The 20,571-nt window shown below is 42.3% G+C and overlaps 1 protein-coding gene across 2 annotated transcripts in view; it reads right to left on the bottom strand.

Annotated features, from left to right (window-relative positions):
- Positions 1-20,202, bottom strand: part of sh3bgrl2 (SH3 domain binding glutamate-rich protein like 2) — a 75,979-nt gene extending 55,777 nt beyond the window's left edge. For both annotated transcript variants that reach the window (XM_048530398.2, XM_048530399.2), the window contains exon 1: positions 19,976-20,202. In XM_048530398.2, the coding sequence (XP_048386355.1) occupies positions 19,976-20,020 (45 nt within the window). In that variant the 5' untranslated portion in view covers positions 20,021-20,202. The remainder of the gene's footprint in view (positions 1-19,975) is intronic.
- Positions 20,203-20,571: the final 369 nt, after the last annotated feature.

The following is a 20,571-nucleotide window of genomic DNA, read 5'->3' as shown; positions in this document are numbered from 1 at the left end:
ACCAGAATGTACCTGACAATATTGAAATCGCCCAGTTTTGTCCTGTACACAAAAAGCAGGAAACATTCAATCCAGCCAATTACCACCCTCTCAGTCCACTCTCAATTGTCAGTAAATGATAAAAGGTGTCATCAACAGTGCTATCAAGCAGCACCTGCTCAGAAAAAACCTGCTCAGTTTGGGTTCCATCAGGGCCACTTAGCTCCTGAACTCATTACCACCTTAGTTCAACCATGGACAAAAGAGCTGAATTCTAGAGAAGAGGGTAGATTGACAGCCCTTCACATCAAGGCTGCATTTGGCAGATGAAGCATCAAGGAGCTGTAGTAAAACTGGAGTAAACTGGAATCATGGGGAAAACTCTCTGCTGTTTAGAGTAACAAGGGAAGATGGCTACGGTTGATGGAGGACAGTCATCTCAGCTCTAGGGCATCTCTGCAGGACTTTTTCAGGGAAGTCCTCTCAGCCCAAATATCTTCAGCTGCTTCTTCAATGACCTTTCCTTTATCCTACGGTCAGAAGTGGACATGTTCACTGATGACTGCATAATGCTCAGCAACATTTGCGACTCCTCAGATACTGACGCAGTCCATGTCCAAATACATCGAAACCTAGAAAATGGGCTGACAAATGGCAAGTTCCACTTGTGCCATACAAGTACCAGGCAATGACCTTCTCCAAAGAGAGAGAATTTAACCATCACCTCTTGACATTCAATGATATTACCATCACTGGATCCCCTAACATTAATATCCTGGGGATTGCTAATGATCAGAAACGGAACTGAACTAGCGATTTAAGTGCTGTGGTGACAAGAAAAGATCAAGGACTAGGAATCCTGCAGCAAGTAACTCACATCCTGACTCCCCAAAGTCTGTCTATCATCTCTAAGGCACAAGGCAGGATTGTGACGGAATACATTTGCCTGGATGAGTGCAGCTGCAAAAACACACAGGATGCTTGGCATCATCCAGAAGAAGCAATCCACTTGATTGATACAACATCTATAAACATTCAATCCTTCTGTGGCCAACATTTAATGGCAGCCGTGTGTGCCATTTACAAGTTGCATTTTAGAACTTCATCATGGCTCTGTGGGCAGCACTTTACCAATCCATGACTATCACCATCCAGAAGGGCAAATGCAGCAGATGCATGGGATCACAACTCCTCTGCAAGTCCTCCTTCAAACCACACACTATCTTGAACTGGAAATATATTGCCATACCTCTGGTGTCACTGGGTCAAAATCCTGGCACTCCCTCCCTCACAACATTGTGGACTCCAAATGGATTCCAGTGGGTCAAGAAAGCAAGTCACCACCACCTTCTCAATGGCAACTGTGGATGGACAATGAATGCAAAGCCCGCATCCAAAGAATGAATCAAAAAAACTGAGTGATTTGCTAGACCATTTCAGATGGCAGTAAAGAGTCAACCGCATTGCTGTGTCTCTGGACTCTCATGTGGGCCTGACAAGGTAAAGATGGCAGATTTCCTTCCCAAAAGAACATTAGTGAATCAGGTGGGTTTTTTGTAATAATTGACAATGGTTACATGGTTGCCATCAGATTAGCTCTCAAATTCCATTTTTACTGAATTTAAATTTCAGCATGTGCTGCAGTGGGATTCAAACCCTTATCCCGACAGCAGTACTCTGAGGTTCTGGGTTGCTAGCCCATTGACATCAATACTATGCAACTGTCTCCTCAACAGTGTGTAACTTTAGCAACAAGAATAGAAAGCAAAGGAGGACTTAAACAGAGAACAACTACAGAATTCTGAGCTGGATGTTCACGAGTCGTAAGGGTATGGGGCAGTAATTAATATTGTTATTAGTTCTTGGCTGGTCCACAACAGGAACCTACTCCCAAGCAGCCAAAAGCCCAAAGTCCAAAGCCAAACAAGGCATAGATGGAAGCCCACAGTTCGCATGATCAGTACTCCAATCAGTTGAGGTTTTTCGCTAGGGTTATGGAAATGGAGAAAAGGGCCAAGATTGCTCAGCTCAGGTTGGTCAGATGTCGATATAGTAATTATTTATTGTTATTAACACTATTCGTTTATCTGGATTGAACCAGGAAGATTGTGGTGCTTTGCAAGTAGGAATTATTCATGTTAACGGAAGACAGTGAAGACAGGCTCATTCTCTCTTATTCAGTGTCAAACTGCAAGACTAGCTCAAATACTCTATGCTGGTTAGACTTCCTCTCCACCTTTTCTCAGTTTTAGCATTTCTATATTTTCTTCTGTCCTTTTATTCTAGTTTCACCCGCTGGCACTACACCACCAGCTTTCTGTGACACCACTTCTGCTGATGTCTCCCAGAATATGTCCAGCCAGAGTTAGCAATCTCACCGTTCTGTATGACTTGGATATTCACAGGATAAACAGAAAGCTAATTCAATTTGTTTCAAAGCCACCCAGCCAATGGGTGAGTGCTCAAACACACAAATTGTTATGTTATTCAATTGTGAAATCCTACGTTAAATGTCTCAAACTGGTATAAGGCACATTTGTAACCTGGTCACACTCCTGTAATATAATGAGCTAATTTAATTTGCATTATCGTTATATCTAGAGATGAATGCCAGGAGCTAAAACAAATTACCCTTATAGAATGTAATTACGTGGCCACATCAGCACCCATTAATCAGACTTCTGTCTGTTTAAAATGGATCATGCACAATTTTTGCACCAATTTTCACAGTAATTTCTAATATATTTGGGGGAAGGCTCATGGATGAGTAAACTTATTTCTTATCTAAATTTGTTAGAAAGATCCTGCAAAATCCCTGTTATTTTCCAACCTAAAGTCAAATGTCGTGAGTGTTGGATCTGTGGCACCAACATTACGTGTTCTGCTCTCCTTTGGTCTGTAAAACAGACAGTTAGCATCCGAGCTGATGGCAATTCCAGATAAAACAGATCCTGGAGTCAAACTCTGTTTGATAATCTCTTCAGTTTTATTTTCATAGGGAAAAAAATTACAGCAGACAAGAACTATTGGAACGGCTTTACACAAACACTAAAAAGATTCATTCCTTCCATCTCAGCAATCCTTCCGACATTCAAGTCTCAGTGAAGTGTCACACTTATCTCCAAGCTTCTTGCTCAGCTGGCACTGGTGTATTCAGTTTCCTTCCAAAAAATTTCTGCATATTCACCAGATGCTGGTTTCTTCAGTTAATGTCTCTCCCTGAGACCAATAAAATAAAATGCTAAACAATCTTTAACAGTCATGCATAGTGTCCTCCTCTGTGACACTTCCACAGCCTCCTGCTTCTTGAGCTTTCTTTTCACTGACTTCTCAGCAACTCAGGTCTTCAGCTCAGCCTTGACCACTTGGAGGCTGCTCATAACAACACTTCTGCATGTTGAGGCCTCTTCCCCCCACTGAAATGAAGCTGCTTCTGACTCCTTTTTGCCCTCCTATGGTAGCTATAAAAACCCAAGTCAGCAAACACCTTGGCAATGATCTCCCCAGATGGCTTGCTGGTCATTTTACTAAAATCACATGATTTTCTGTAAATGACATTTTGAATTCAAAGTTTGAAATGACTTTCTCACATTTAAAAACAACGGGTAAGATCTTCACATAACTGAAAACCAAGATCCATGTCTCCACTTTAGAACCCTAGTTCTCATATCGTAATAGTATGTTATGAATCTTCACAACAATACACACCACTGGAAAAAGCCAGACATAACTAACCTCATGCAGAGCCACCTTTACCTTCAGCACTTCTGCTGGTTTACACCAGGATAAACCAGGTGGAGCTGGGTAAAATATCAAATGAAAAAAATCAGAGAAATTTAATAAACCTGAGCAGTGCACAGCTTGTGTTTTCACCTCAGTCCCTTAAACGAGTTCAAGATTCAAGCTGCCTGAATTGGGCCCCCAAAGCTGATTTTAAAGTTGGAAAATAACACTTTATTCATTTATGGATTCTTGTGCAGAATTTAGAGTGAAATGAATTACTCCAGGGAATGCTGTGTAAAAACAAATCACACTGGTTTGTGAAGAGACATTTGTATTAAAAATGGCAACTGTTGGTGGGTTTTTTGATGCTAATGCAGTAAAAGCAAGATTGATTTTAATGGCCAGTGCTGTTAAGAAAGGAGTTCCAGAATTTTTAAGGTTAAGGAACAGGGAATGTATTTCAGGTAAAGATAGTATTTTGGAGCAGAACTTGTAGGTGAGGCAGTCCCCAAGCATCTAGTTCCATGGTTATTTCAGGAGGTAGAGACTGTGGGTTTATTGAAGAGCCTTGGTGAGTCGCTGCAGTGCATCTTGGAAATGGGACTCGCTGTGCATCAGTGGTGGTGGGAGGGAGTGGATTTTTAAGTTCTTTGATGAGGTGCCATATGAGCAGGTTACTTTGTCCTGGATGGTACCAAACTTCTTGAGTGTTGCTGGAGCTGCACTCATCAGGAAAATAGGGAACATTCTATCACACTTCTGACTTGTGCGTTGTAGATGACAGACAAGCTTTGGGGAAGTCAGGAGGTGAGTTATTTGCTACAGAATTATCAGCCTGTCGTACGCTCTTGTTTTCATGTTGATTAAAATCAACTTTAAGTGAATTAATACGATAATTTGATCCTGGCTCTGTCTCCATGTTGTAGCCAGAGCATTTAGTGGTCGTTCAGCTTATATGTTTCATTTTATGAATCCAATTGTGTGTATCCTTGACCTGTATCACTATTTCACACAAAAACAGATTTTCTTCAAACCAAATAGGGTTATTTTGTGGGGGAGGAGGAGGGGAGGAGCCAGCTGTTTTTTGAAAACTAACTCAATATAATATATTGAAAAATAGCCAAGCTGCATTAAAAATAATGCCAATAAACATGATTTTGAATAAATCAGATTATGAAAATTCCTAAAAGATTTGAAGGAAATGAGACTGCATTCCTCCTGAAAGTCAGCAAATTTTCAAAACATAAGAAGTGCAATGTTACAAAAAGGAAGAAGAAATGATGATGCCTGCAAAGAAAACAAAACAATTAAACATTTCCCGAAGGAGGGTTAAGTTTCAGCTGGTTTCACTCCACAGCTGAAAATTTAATCAGTACAATGAAAATGTAGTCATTAATTCTGATATGATTCAGTCTGGTACTGGTGGGCACTCATCTTTGTAAGTGACACTGTGTTTGTTAAAAATGCATCTCAGACATAATAGGCTTCAATGCTGCCCTGAGAATTAACATTTAAACGGGTACCCAAGAACCTGGTCTCACCCCTTGCCAAAAATGATATCTTGTCCTGAGAATTCAGAAAGAGATGAATTACACCAGGGAATGCTGTATAAAAATAAACCCCACTGGTTTGTGAACAGGCATTTGTATAAAATAGCAATCCAACATCGGCTTAATTCCACCAGCTGTTAGTGGGTGTTTTAACGCTGATGCAGTAGAAGATGGGCTGATTTAAATGGCCAGGCTTCATGTAAACCTTGCCGCCTGACTTGCCAGCCATCTTGGTAATGTAAATGGTGGGATTGGCTGCTCAGCCATTCAGCTTGGGGTCCCTCAATTTAAGTGGGGGAGCAAAAGACATGATGGAAAGCTTTTGCCTTCCTGATGGGGTCCAAAAGAATTCTTCTAAACTTTACTATTATCACAAAGAAAGTTAACCAAAAGAGTACTAATATACCCCATATGCTATTTTGCTGGCTTGGCCTGCTTAGTGTGCTTTTCAGGTCACCTAGTTAAATTTGAACACAATTGGGGCAAACATGCATATTTTACAAAACAAAAACCTACTGGCTTGGGTGATTTTACGTACTCCCTGGGTTGTGTTGTCAAGCAGCTGCATGCTCTACATTCTGATCTCCATGTCCCGTGATAAACAGTGAAGGGAAATCAGCCATAATTCCTTAATGACTATTCTGTCAGGCCTGCCGGGGAATGAATGGTAGAGCCAAGGCAAGCATGGCCAAGATCTCAGAATTGTTACAGCAAAGGAGGCCATTCAGCAATTGTGTCTGCACCAGCTTTCCAAATGAGCATTATGACATTATGATGTACTCCAATCTCCTGTTATTTCCCTGTACCTTGCACATTGTTTCCATCCAAATAATTATCTAATGTCCTCTTGAAAGACTGAATTGAATCTGATTCTGTTGAACTTCCAGAACAAAACTATTCATTGTGCGATAACCAAGTGTGAAGCTGGATGAACACAGCAGGCCAAGCAGCATCTCAGGAATATAAAAGCTGACGTTTTGGGCCTAGACCCTTCATCAAGTCGCACCTCCATTTCCTACCTACTAACCTCATCCCGCCTCCTTGACCTGTCCGTCTTCCCTGGACTGACCTATCCCCTCCCTACCTCCCCACCTATACTCTCCTCTCCACCTATCTTCATTTCTCTCCATCTTCGGTCCGCCTCCCCCTCTCTCCCTATTTATTCCAGAACCCTCTCCCCATCCCCCTCTCTGATGAAGGGTCTAGGCCCAAAATGTCAGCTTTTGTGCCCCTGAGATGCTGCTTGGCCTACTGTGTTCATCCAGCTTCACACTTGGTTATCTTGGATTCTCCAGCATCTGCAGTTCCCATTATCTCTATTCACTGTGTGAAAAAGGTTTTTCTTACAGTACATTTGCTACAATAGTAAATTCAATGTAAATCTGGGCCATTCTATAATTGATACTTTTACAAGGCAGAACAGTTTCTCACAGTCTACACTTTCCACACCACTCATAACTTTGAAAGCTTCTTTCGGATTTCCTCTTAGCCTTTTCCTCTGTGGAAAACACAGTATCAACCTTTCTTATCTAGTAACTGAAGTTTCTCATCCCTGAAATTATTCTTGTGAATCTCTTCAGCACTCTCTGTAATGCATTGACATCCTTCCTAGAGTCACCTCAAGCTGCATACAATACTCCAGCTATGTCATAAAGTCATAGAACTGTACTGCATGGAAGCAGATCTTTTGGTCCAACGCTTCTGCATCGATCAGACATCCTAAACTCATCTAGTCCTATTTGCCAGCATTTTGCCTATATCCCTGTAAATCCTTCTTATTCATGTACCCATACAGATGCCTTTTAAATGCTGTAATTGTACTCGCCTCCACCACTTCTCCTGGCAGCTCATTCCATTCAGGTACCACCCTCTGTGTGAAAAAGTTGCCCCGTTCAGAATTATCTCCTTGTCATGGCCATTCTTAAAAACTGGGTTGGCTTCTTTTTACTCTTGTGACTTCTTAAGACACACCATGAACAGGACTAAATCTAAATGTGGAGGAGGGAAAATACCACTGAAGAATGAGGCCCTGAGAGTCACACTGAGGTGGGAAAAGCCAGGCCAGGAAGAGTTGAGGCAGGGTGGTTGTATATATGACAAGAAAACAACTGGAGCAGAAAAAAATCAGGCAAGATTCCTGGTGTGAACAGAGAAAACCAGGACTAAGATGAACCTGTATCCTAACATAAATGTATTCCTCTACTGACTGGGCTTATATGTGGAATTTATGATCAATCCTTTATGTCAGCTGCTTAAATTGTAAATATTGAAAATCATGCCTTTGGAAGTTAGACAGTAAGGTCATTACCATACAAAATGTTTAACATTCAGATTCATCAGATTCATGGTTAGACTTATAATTGGCATAGGCTTTAATTGAGGGCAACAACTGGCTATTGAATATTGTTCTATTAATTTTTACTAGATACAAATTTATGTTTATTTCATCCAGACATTTGTTTCAATTTACTGCCAGCTGGAATGCCACTGACTTTTCCAGTTCTGTATATTCCAATGTAATTCAGAACATTCAGCCTTTAGAACAAAAAGTAAATATTTTATAAAGGTGAAAAGAGTGTTACCACCTCCTTTATATTACTCACGGCCAAACTAACTACTTTCCCACAATTCCACAAATAACTCAAAGACCTCCAAAGGCATCCAGGGCTATGCTAGGAGAGGGATAGCTACACATTGACAGTTGGAAATGATCTTGCAGTCTTCAACACTGATTATGGAACCCATGATGTTTAATGGAATCTAGTCACACATGTTTAATGTAAGTTCCTGCTGATTACCTCCCTCCCCTACTTGATTGATGAGTATTCCTCTAAATTGAACGTCACTTGAAAGCAGCACTTAAGTACAGCAAGGTCACAGGATGTAATCTGGATGATGAACTTCAATCTCCATCACAAAGTATGCTTAGTAGCATCACCATTGTCTGAGCTGGCTAAGGCAAAGTACATGTCGATCACACTACTGAGAGAACTTACAAGAGGAAAAAGCAGACTGGAACTCACCAATTCTCACCAATCTAACTGCAGATGCATCTGTCTATGACAATCCTGATTGGAATGACTGCCACACAATCCTTGTGGAGACAAGAGAGATAATGGCATAGTGGCAAAGTCACTGGATTAGAAATCGAACAAACTTAGTTCAGAATTCCACAGAACAGAGACACTCATGCTCGAGGGATGGGGGCTGAAATCCCACCACAGCAGCTAGTGGAATTTAAAAATTGTGGGTGAATGGTGTGATGGAATACTGTCTGATTTCTGCGTTAGATGGAGATTGCAGGTTGAAGTTCTATTGCGATTGTTTATGGGTGGCATGGTGGCTCAGGGGTTAGCATTGCTACCTCACAGTGCAGTGGCCTGGGCTCGATTCCAGCCTTGGGTGACTGTCTGTGTGGAGTCTGCATGTCCTCCCTGCATCTGCGCAGGTTTCCGCTGGGTGCTCCGGTTGCCTCGCACACTCCAAAGATGTGAAAGTTTGGTGAATTGCCATGTTAAATTGTCCACAGTGACCAGGGATTTGCAGGCTTAATGAATTAGTCATGGTAAATGTGGGGTCATGGGGATAGGGTAGGGAGCTTGGGCTTATATTCGGGTGGGATGATCTTCAAAGGGTTGGTGTGGACTAGATGGGCCAATGGCCTCTTTCAGCGGTGTGGGGATTCTATAACAATATTCTATCTTTATACTGAGTATACTCTCCAGACTATTGTGCAGCATTTCCAGAGGCCGTTGTTTCAGAATTAAGGGGTGACAATTTATGCCTGAGATGAGGAAGAACTTCTTCTCTCACAGGGTTGTAAGTCTTTGGAACTCCTTGCCGCAGAGAGATGTGATAGCAGAGTCCATGTACATATTTGAGGCAGAAATAGATTTTGATCAGTCAGGAAATCAAGAGTTATGGGGAAAGGGCAGGAAAGTGAATACAAGGAGTATCCGATCAGCAATGATCCTAATGAATGGTAGAGCAAGCTTGTCAAATGGCATTTTCCTGTTCCTATTTCTTATGGCCCTATTTCCACAGTGCTAAACTGAATAAACTTAGGTCAGAAACCCTAAGAACAGATGTACAGGTTAGGCAGATTGGCCATGCTAAATTGCCTGTACTGTCCAGGGAAATGCAAGGTTATACTGATAGGTTGGGACTGGTCTGGGTGGGCTGCTCTTCAGAGGGGCGGTGTGGACCCAACTGGCCAACCGGCCTACTTCCACACTGTAGGGATTCTATAATTTCTCAGCTCAAAACTCAAAATCCATGAAGCTGTGTGAGCTGTCAGCAGAAGCACAATTAAAAAGAGCACATTTTGCGTTTAAACATTGCACTACAGGGCATCTGGAAGTACTTCATTGGCTTTAAAATGCCTTAGTCCAGCTACTGTATTACTGTAGGTAACATTGTAGCCAATGTGCACATAGGAGTGTCCTATAAATAGAAATATTTAGGGAAGATGTCAGGTGAAAGGTCCAGTGTCCTCTCACTTTTAGGTCATACTGTCAGCAGGAGAAACTTTAGTCCTGCTACTCCACTGATTCCACAGAGGTTTTGAGGGGTTGCAGGGGAGTCATGCTACTGTCACATTTTGCAAACTCTTGGTTTTGGACATAGCAGCTGATTAGTGTAATAATCTCAACTGAATAACCTTTATTGCAGCATAATTGTTTTTTTCTTCAAAAAGAGTTTTTGCACTCTTGTTTCTCTATTTTTCTGCAAAATTATGGTTCTTTGCTAAATTAAGGTGCAGGTGGCATTAGTCATCCTCTGGAATTTGACATAAGGAACTATTTGAAACCTGTCTTAAATACAGCCCTGAAGACTATTCAACAAATACCTTCAGATAATGAGCAGACGCAACAGCTGTCCATTTTCCTCCTGAAATCAGAGCGCTGAGACAGGTTTGAACGCTGATACCTGAGGAAAGATCAGTTAGCTTGGCAGCAGATTGAAAAATCATCTTGCTTATATTTTTTATGACTTAGAGATACTCTCAGGATAAAGTAACCTGCAGTAGGCATTTTGCAGTACAATAGCTGGAATCCTTGAAATTCAAAGAAGTGATTCTAGGATCGACAGCCAGAGGACGTTGAATTGTTGTTAGAAGTGTTGTAATTATCTTCAAAAAATATTTTTACAATACTGCTTAATGACAATTGATTCAGGCAAGGGGCAAGTTTGAGAAGGCAGGGTCTTCATCGTAACCTCACCTGGTGTAGCAAGTGTGTACATGTTTTATCATAGATGTAAATTTATGTTTAGTTTTATGGCAATGACTGAACTTTAGTTTGTTTAAAGATGAAAGATCAAATGTGGGGGCTGTTGAGATAATGAAAGATGGTCTCATTTATAGAATAATAATATTTCTTATGTACGCCATTAACCAAAAGAGCAGCTGAATAAAAGTAGGACAATTTTTCTAGCACAAGCTTAATGTAGCAGGAATCAGCAGACCATTGAATCATTAAACCACAATGATGAGATCAATCAAGAAGGAGACCACAGTCAACGAAAAAAATGTGAAATGTGAAACACATTAGTCTTGAGTTAAATTAATTTTCCATCATTCTGTATTTTGCACAGAGACATATTCCTGACCTCTGGTACATTGCAAAAACAATGTGGAATGATCAAATGCCAACTGATTCATACTTTCCTTATTACAAGTCTGAATTGTAGCCAGAGTAGAAATGAGAAGATAAATATATCTGAAACTTTATGATTCATTAATAAAATGAAAATAACCTCCAAATATTGCAAATTACTTTTTAGGCTGCTTACGTTATTTCAGCTTTCCTGCAGACATTGACACAGAATATCAAATGTTTTAGAAAAAGGGGAGAAAACATGTTTCAGGGATGAGAAACTGAGGAGATTTGAAGGAGGTATTCAAAACCATAAGCCTTTGAAGTGTGTGGGCTGGTTTAGGCTACAAGACCAAACTGGTCAAACCCGCCCTAGTTGGCTCCATTTTGGGGATTGACATATCGTACCTCTGCAAATTTCATCGAGTCAGACCAGCTTTCAAAAGATTTGTGATTCACAGCACCTCAGAGCATCATAAACCATAATCTGCATATGTGAAACATTTGAAAGGCAATTTTAAAAAATCCCTCTTCATGTAAATGCGTGCTTCCCAACCCACCCTAAGGGCACTTCAACTGTACCATGCTGACGTTTGCCCTCCAACCCATCCCCAACAGTCCATCATAGACATCATACTGGGCTGTAACGGTGCATCAACACCCCATGGTATCTCATGCCTCACAATGGCATTGTACACTGTAAACAACTTTACAGTAACATTAGGATGTCTAAAGAAAAGCTTTAAAAATGTAGCTCATTTATTTCTTTCTACATTCTTCAAATCAAAACTCATTTTTACAAGTAAATAAATGTGTCAATGATCCTGGAACTTCAAAGATGCAATAGCAGTAACTGCAAACAGTTGAAACTTCTTAACCTTAAAGATTATGAAATTGACAGCAGAAATCAGAGATCTAGAAACTTACCAAGGCTCCTTCAACAGCACCTTTCTAACCAGCAATCTCTAAGACCTAAAGGACAAGGACAGCAGCCACATGGGTATGCCACCAGAAAAGAAAATTCCTCTCCAAGTCACACACCAACCTCATTTAGAATTTTATCAGCACTGCTTCACTTTGCGAGGTTAAGTTCTTGCAAATCCATTTCTAACAGCACGAGGAGTATACCTGCCCCTGATCAACAATGGCAGTTTAAGAAAATGTCTCACCACTACCTGCTCAAGGACAAAGAAATATAGGTAATAGATCCAGTCCAAGACAGCAAGAACTGCAGATGCTGGAGTCAGAGATAACACAGTATGGAGCTCGAAGAGCACTGCAGACCAGGCAGCATCAGAGGAGCAGGAAAGTTGATGTTTCAGGTCAGTACCCTTCTTCAGAAATGGGGAGGGGGACGGGAGCTCACGCATAAATAGAGAGGAGGGTTAGGGCTCAAGAAGGTAGGTGGGATGGTGATAGATGAATGCAGGTAGAGAGTGGTGGGGATTTGTCAGTGGGATGGGCGGGGCGGATAGCTGGGAGAGAAGATGGAAAGGTGGGGTCAGGTCAAGGAGGTGGGGATGAGAGGGAGGGTTGGTCATGGGATGAAGCCAGGGTGGGGGAGATTTTAAAACTGGTGAATTCCATGTTTAAGCCATCGGGATGTAAGCTCCTGAGATAGAATATGAGGTGCTGCACCTCCAGTTTGTGGGTGGCGTGATTGTGACATTGAAGGAGGCCCAGAATGGACAAGTCACCCAAGGAGCGAGTGAGGGAGTTAAAATAACTGGCATCCGTAAGGTCTTGTCATTTGCCAGAGTGCAGATACTCTACAAAATGGTCTCCCAGTCTACGCTTGGTCTCACTGATGTAGAGGACGCCACATGGGAAGCAGTGAGCACAGTAGATCAAGTTGACAGATGTGCAGGTGAACCCCTGTCTAATATGGAAGATTTGTTTTATACCTTGAATGGAAGTGAGGAGAGCAGTATAGGAGCAGGTATAGCACTTCCTGCGGTTGCAGGAGAAGGTGCCGGGGGTGGTGGGGTTAGCGGGGAGTGTGGAGCAGACAAGGGAGTCGTGGAGAGCGCGGTCCCTACAAAAGACAGATAGAGATGGGGAGGGAAATATTTCTTTGGTTATGGGGTTGGATTGTAGAAGGTGGAAGTGGCAGAGAATTGATACATTGAATTCAGAGGTTGGTGGGGTGATATGTGAGGACAAGGGGGATTCTGTCTTTATTTTTGTTGGGGGGAGGGCATGTGAGAGCTGAAGTGCTGGAAATGCAAGAGATACAGTTGAAGGTATTTTCGATCACCGGAGGGGAGAAATTATGGTCCTTGAAACAGGAGGACATCTGAGATGTGTAGGAGTGAAATGCGCCACCTTGGGAAGAGACACGGCAGAAGTGGAGGAATTGGGAGTAGGGGATTGCATTCTTGCAGGAGGGCGGGTGAGAGGAGATGTAGTCCAGGTAGCTATGGGAGTTGGTGGGCTTGAAACAGATGTCAGTTTCGAGGCGGTCATCAGATATGGAAACGGGGAGGTCCAGGAAGGAGACAGAGATATTGAAGATGGTCCAGGTGAATTTGCAATTGGGGTGAAAGGTGTTAATAAAGTTTTTGAACTGCTCAAACTCCTTGTGGAAGCATAAGGTAGCGCTGATACAGTCGTCGATGTAGTGGAGGAAGAGGTGGGGGATTGTGCCAGTGTAGCAGTGGAACAGGGTCTGTTCTATGCATCCTACGAAGAGGCAGGCATAGTTTGGACTCATGAGGGTGCCAATGGCCACCCCCTTAGACTGTAGGAAGTGGAAGTATTTAAAGGAGAAGTTGTTAAGGATAAGGACAAGTTCGGCTAAGCGGATGAGGGTGTCAGTGGAGGGGAACTGGTGTATCTACAGGACAGTCAACCTCTCCAACCCTCTCGCTCACTCCAACCTTTTCCCCATGGAACGTGCAGCCCTCTGGTCCCTCCACTCCAACCCTAGCGTCACCATCAAGCCCGCAGATAAGGGAAGCGCAGTAATGGTATGGCACATTGACCTTTACATAGCTGAGGCCAGGCACCAACTCTCTGACACCTCCTCTACCAACTCCTCGATCAAGACCCCACCCCTGTCCACCAAACCATCACCTCTCAAACCATTCATAACCTCATCACTCAGATAACCTCCCACCCACAACTCCGACTTTATCGTTCCCCAACCCCCAACCACACGTTTCTATCTCCTTCCCAAAATCCACAAACCAAACTGCCCTGGCCGATCCACTGTCTCTGCCTGCTCCTGCCCCACTGAACTTATCTCTACTTACCTCGATTCTGTTTTTGACCGCCCCCCTCCCCCACACCAGTCCAGTAACTCCCACCTATGTCCAGGACACCGTCCACTCCCTCCATCTCCTCCAAGACTTGAAATTTGCTGGCCCTCAACACCTTATCTTCAGTGCGGACATCCAATCCTTGTACATTTGTATCCCCCCTGCAGATGGCTTAAAAGCCCTCCACTTCTTCCTCTCCTGCAAGCCCAATCAGTCCCCCTCCACCAACACCCCCATCTGCTTAACTGAACTCGTCCTTACCCTTAACAACTTCTCCTTCAACTCCTCCCACTTCCTGCAGGCTAAAGGGGTGGCCGTGAGCACCACATGGGCACAAGCTATACCTGCCTCTTTGCAGGATATGTGGAACAGTCCCTCCTCTGCTGTTACACTGGCACTAGCTCCCACCGCTTCCTCTGCTACATCAATGGCTGTATCGGTGCTGCTTCGTGCTCCCACGAGGAGCTTGAACAGTTCATCAACTTTACTAAAACCTTTCACCCCAACCTCAAATTCACCTGGACTATCTCCGATGCCTCCCTCTCCTTCCTGGACTTCTCTGTCTCCATTTCTGGCGACCGCCTTGAAACAAAAATCTATTTCAAACCTGCTGACTCCCACAGTTACCTGGACCACACCTCCTCTCACCCACCCTCCTATAAGAATGGAATCCCCTACTCCCAATTCCTCTGCCCCTGCCGCAACTATTCCCAAGATGGGGTGTTTCACTCCCGAACATCACAGATGCCCTCCTATTTCAAGGACCATAACATATCCACTCCGGTGATCGGAAATGCCCTCGATCCCTCCCCACAACAAAAATAAAGACAGAATCCCCCTTGTCCTTGCATATAAACGCACCAGCCTCCGCATCCAACGTATCATTCTCCACCACTTCTACCACCTACTATCCACCCTCACAACAAAAGATATATTTCCATCCCCACCCCTATCTGTCTTTTGTAGGGACTCTACGCGATTCCCTCGTCCGCTCCATACTTCCCACTAAACCCAAAACCCAAAACTGCAGGGAGTGCTGCACCTGCCCCTATACCTCCCCCCCCCCCCCCCTCACCTCCATTCAAGGCACAAAACAAAACTTCCATACCAGACAGGGGTTCACCTGCACATCTGTCAACTTTGTCTACTGTATCCACTGCTCCTGATGTGGCCTCCTCTACATCGGTGAGACCAAGTGTCAACTCGGAGGCCGTTTTATGGAGCATCTGCGCTCTGTACGCGACAAACGACAGCACCTTCCGATCGCCAACCATTTGAACTCACCCTCCCACTCCCTGGATGACATGTCCATTCTGGGCCTCCTCCGGTGCCACAATGACATCAACCACAAATCGGAGGCGCAGCACCTCATATTCCGCAGGTTTCCTGAAGAAGGGTCTAGACCCGAAAAATCATCTTTCCTGGCCCATTGATGCTGCTTGGCCTGCTGTGTTCATCTAGCTCTACACCTTGTTACTTTAAATTCTCCTCCTTGTTTTCAAAACCCTCTGTGGTCTGACCATTCCCTAACCCTGTAACGTTTTCAAGCCTAGCAACCATCTAAAATCAATGCATCCATCAAATTCTAGCTGCTTCTGAGTCCCTGATTTTAATTACTTCATCACTGGCGTCATTGTCTTCGGTTGCTTGGGCACTATCTTCTTAAATTCCCTCACTAAACCTTCCCACCTCTCATTTTCTTTTAAGGCATTCTAAATCTTTTTAGCCAGTCCTTTGGTCACTTGTCCTAATACTGCCGTGTGCAGCTTGACATCAAATTTTATTCAGTAACTTTCTGTAAAGCATAATAAGGGGCACTAAGGAAATAAACACTATTGTTGCAGTCGTGTCTTAGCCTTCAATTTTGAGAAGCAGGTCAGTTTGATAGCTGCCAATAGAGCTATGTTTGGTGACAAAACAATGGCTGTAAGAGGTACATTTTGTCCTGCTCTTTCATGACAAAAGGTTAAGACAGAGGTGCTGAGCCAACAAAGTAAAGGGGAACAAAAACAGAAATTGCTGGAAAAGCTCAGCAGGTCTGGAAGCATTTGTGAAGAGAAACCAGAGTTACCATTTCACGTCCAGTAACCCTTCCTCAGCTTGTCATCAGCTTTTGACACCTTGTTTTTTTTTTCAGTTGGAGCAACAGAAGCAAGCAGAATGGACAGGGTCAAACTCCCACAGAACCAGGACTTTTCTTAGTTTTAGCATTCATAGCAGTTGCTGGGGGTCTTGCTTACTCCTCTATCTCACAGCTAAAAGCTGGGGTTCTCTTCCTGCTGCTAGAATTGCAAGTGAGATTATTTTACTGAATTTGCCTTTGCAAAGGTGTGTTTATAGGATGTTACTATATTGAAACAGTTAATTATTAGTAGTTAATTATACATATTATTTTGTTAAGCATTTCAAAACAGTGACAGTTAAGCCATTTCTTTTTCTTTAATTTTGTCTGTATTTTAATTTTAGTATGTAAATAAAGTGTGTTTTGTTTCAAGCCTGGTAGCTTGACCAATCGATTTGCACTTGAACACAATGCCTCACACTTAGCTTTAAAATAAGAAAAAGTTATGGTCTAGATTATTTTCTTAATATATTTTGAGGGAGTTTGGTCTATAACAGTTTACATAAAAGCAAAAGGAGAAAACAGATTTGAAATGAAAGAATGCTATTTCAGGTTATAATTTCATGCTAGATTCATGCTGATAGTCAAACAGGCTGCTATAGCAACAAAGAAAGTTGGCATGAAATCAAGGTGTAACTACAGAAAAGTTCATATCTAACACTTACCATGTAATCACAAATAATAGCTTGCATACACCAAGCCATTGCTGGCTTACTATTGCTATTACTATTATTCATATTATATACTATTATTTATGAATATATGTCTGAATCTTGTGATCAAATAGATGATCTGGCTGGGTAAATAAACATTGTTCTTCCTTAGCAAGTGATAGCATCAAACCTCTTTTCTGCCTTATTTTGATAACCTCAGATTTAACCAATATCTGAATGCAATTGTTCCTCTGTACTGGTGGTATCATGTATCCTGAATGAACGTGCCAAAGCAGTTACATGAATGTCAAACTCTGCTGAGCTGCTGACCTGTGGTCATGAAAACAGAAAATGATGCCAAAGATTGTTCAAGTTAGATTACTTAACAACCAAAAAATAAGATTCTTCCTCTCTGATTAAAACCTTTGTCAAAGGTGAAAAATCAGTGTTATCTTTGAGCCTGGTACAAAAGTGAGAATTCTCCTGATTTCAATAAAAAGAGATTATAAGCAACCATATTCCAACCTTAGGGGTAGTGGCCATGGAAATTGCCAAAGTGTTTTTGTTTTGATGTAAATACCTGGAGATAAACACATCTATTTCAATACCCAAGCTGCATTAAATGTTATGTTTTTGTAAGTACAGAATTTGTTTACTGGAATACAGCCCTAAACCACATGATAAGTGTGCAAACGTGTGCTGTGATTTCTTTGTATCAGGAAAACAATGAAAAATACTCATGATTTCTAATCAAACTTAGATTTTCACTTAAATAAGTCATTTAAAAAAAATTTTAACAGTCAAAAATCTGGGTCACAACACAAATATGGAAAGAATCTGACAAAAAGGTAACAATCAGAATGGTTCATAAGGAGGGTGATATAATTTTAAAACAAGTTTTACTATATCACAAATGTATCCATTTCCTCCCCCCAAATAGTAAAGTCACCATTATACACAAAATAGTTGGAAGAGATTGTAAAAGCAATGAACAGACAGGATAGGCTAACTCCAGTTTTTGACAACATATTAATTCGCATTCAATTCAGGCTGACCTAAAATGACAGTATAGATTTTTATTTTAAACAAACTGTTTTGACATGTTATAACACATCTCTGGAGTAGGTAGGATCTGAACCCAGACCTTCCGGTGCTGAGGTAGGAATATTTGACTTTAACACTTCCAAGGTTTGGAAAAGCATTTCATAAAAGAGATTATCCTTACACTTGTGACAGCCTGCATGCAGTCAAATGATTAGTTCACTTGAATGAAAAATAAATTATCCACTAGACAAAGTCAGTAATTTTATTCACTTAGAAAGAAAGGAATTGCACTTTCATACCCCTTCTTGTGATTAGTGGATGCCTCAAAACCCTTTACTGCCAGTGAATTACTTTAAAGCATACCACTATAATACAGGAAATACAGTGGCCAAAAGTAGCAAAGTCCCACAAACAATGTGATAATGACCAGGTATGCTGGTTTTTTTGTGTGATATTAATAAAGGGATAAGAAATTAGCCAAGGTACCAAGGATTACTCCCATACCCTTCTTTGAAATGTACCACCATTTACATCAACTCCAAGCAAACAGTTGGGGCTTAATAAGACCATAAGACATGAGTGGAAGTAAGGCCATTCGGTCCATCGAGTCCACTCCGCCATTTAATCATGGCTGATGGGCATTTCAACTCCACTTCCCTGCACTCACCCCATAGCCCTTGACTCCTTGTGAGGTCAAGAATTTATCGATCTCTACCTTGAAGGCCTCCACTGCGCTCCATGGCAATGAATTCCACAGGCCCACCACTTTGCTGAAGAAATGTCTCATCATTTCCGTTTTAAATTTACCCCCTCTAATTCTAAGGCTGTCCCGACGGGTCCTCGTCTCCCCGCCTAACGGAAACAACTAACCCATCCAAAAGCCTGTTCATAAATTACATCATATTTCACTGGACTATCAACTTGATTTTTGTGCTAAACCACAGGGGTGGGACTTATACTTGGAACCTTATGACGGAAGCAAGAGTGCTACTTTTCGTAAATAAACTCTACATTCATCCACACGAATTAAAATCCTAGAACCATATGGGACAAGTCATCTCATGGTTAAAAATGAGAATACTGCAGCTACTTATTTTGATTCTCTATGGTGAAATTATAAAGAATTGGTTCAGTAGCATTCTGCATTGGAGAAGCAACATTTTTGATTTGATTTGATTATTGCCACAAGTACCAAGATACAGTGAAAAGTATTGTCTTGCGTACTATCCAGGCAAATTATACCTTCCACAAGTACATCAGGGTAATATAGCAGAATGCAGAATACAAAGTTACAGCTACAGAGAAGGTGCAAAGAAAGATCAACTCTAATATATCAGGGGTCCATTTATTAGTCTAATAACAGACGGGAAGGAATGGAGAGAGGCAGGTGAAGTCCCCCCGCTCCATTAGAACGCATGAAACGGAGAAGCTGTCCCCCGTTTATTTAGCAAATAAGAAGTAGCCATGCAACCCCCACTTTGTGCCTCCTTAGATTTAGCAAAGGGTGGCATAAAGGACGGGGTGGGGGCAACGAGATTACTCATTATGTCAGCATGCCGTATATCTTAAATAAAAATAATGCAATAATTCAGATTCGAGGAAATCTATCCACCCGGAACACATCCTCAAATCGAACCTTCCCACTCACTTTAGATTCTGACACCGATGACAATGCATTTCCAAAGTTTTGTCGCGTATGAAAAACAAATCTGAACTCCATTTCCATCCGTGACAGCAGCAAAATAAAATTCTGAAACCACAAATCTGCAGTCATTACCAATGGAAAGTAGGTCAATATATTATGTTATATACCGCACCATACACATTGTACATACAGCTGAACAATGTTAATGCAAGATAACGTGAAAGCATTTTTTTTGAAGTTTGTATCCCAGTTGCACTGAAATACAACGCATCAATAGATCTTTGTAAAAGGAAGGTTATTACATTTATTCTGATTGCTGAAGCGAAGTCCAGCTGCAGCGCAAACATGACCGTAACCTCCCAAGCAATAACCTCCTGGTGCGGCGACTGCGTTCCCACTTACCGCAACAGAGGCAGAAGAGGAGGCGATGAACACACGAATAACCATCTTTTCCTGAGACAGAAAAGAGGGAGAACTGCGGATTAAGTCAGCAAAAAAAAATCTGCTTGAAGCCTAACCGACAGGCTGTGCTATCCAATCGCTGCCTACGAATGCATGACACGGAGATAGCAGGTAGTAAATAAATAGATGCACGCTTTCCGATCGCAGCCTGCCCGCGACTTGCCAACGCTCTGCCCATTGACTGATGCGGCAAACGCGGCTTGCTCCGCTTGAGATGCTGGGTAGTGTAGTCTTTGTCCTACATCACCCTCTGGAGGTGGTGGGACGTGGAGACTACATCTCCCGGCGGACAGCGCGGCATGGACCGCACACGTCTGCAGTACTCACACTCACCAACAGGGGTGACTCCGCATCTGACATTGACCCATTCAACCAATCTCCCCAAGCGGAGTTAACCCCATTCATTCAGTCCTCCTGAAGGCGCACGGCTAAGAGCCACCCGTTGTCAAAAGTGCTGCATTTCAGCGGTCCTTCGCTGCTTCCAAACTTCGTATAAAACCAGAGATAACACGGTCTGAAGCTGGATGAACACAGCA

The sequence above is a fragment of the Stegostoma tigrinum genome, chromosome 4, assembly GCF_030684315.1.
Source record: "Stegostoma tigrinum isolate sSteTig4 chromosome 4, sSteTig4.hap1, whole genome shotgun sequence".
In the NCBI taxonomy this organism is placed as follows: Eukaryota; Metazoa; Chordata; class Chondrichthyes; order Orectolobiformes; family Stegostomatidae; genus Stegostoma; species Stegostoma tigrinum.
This window is presented reverse-complemented; position numbering and strand designations above follow the sequence as displayed.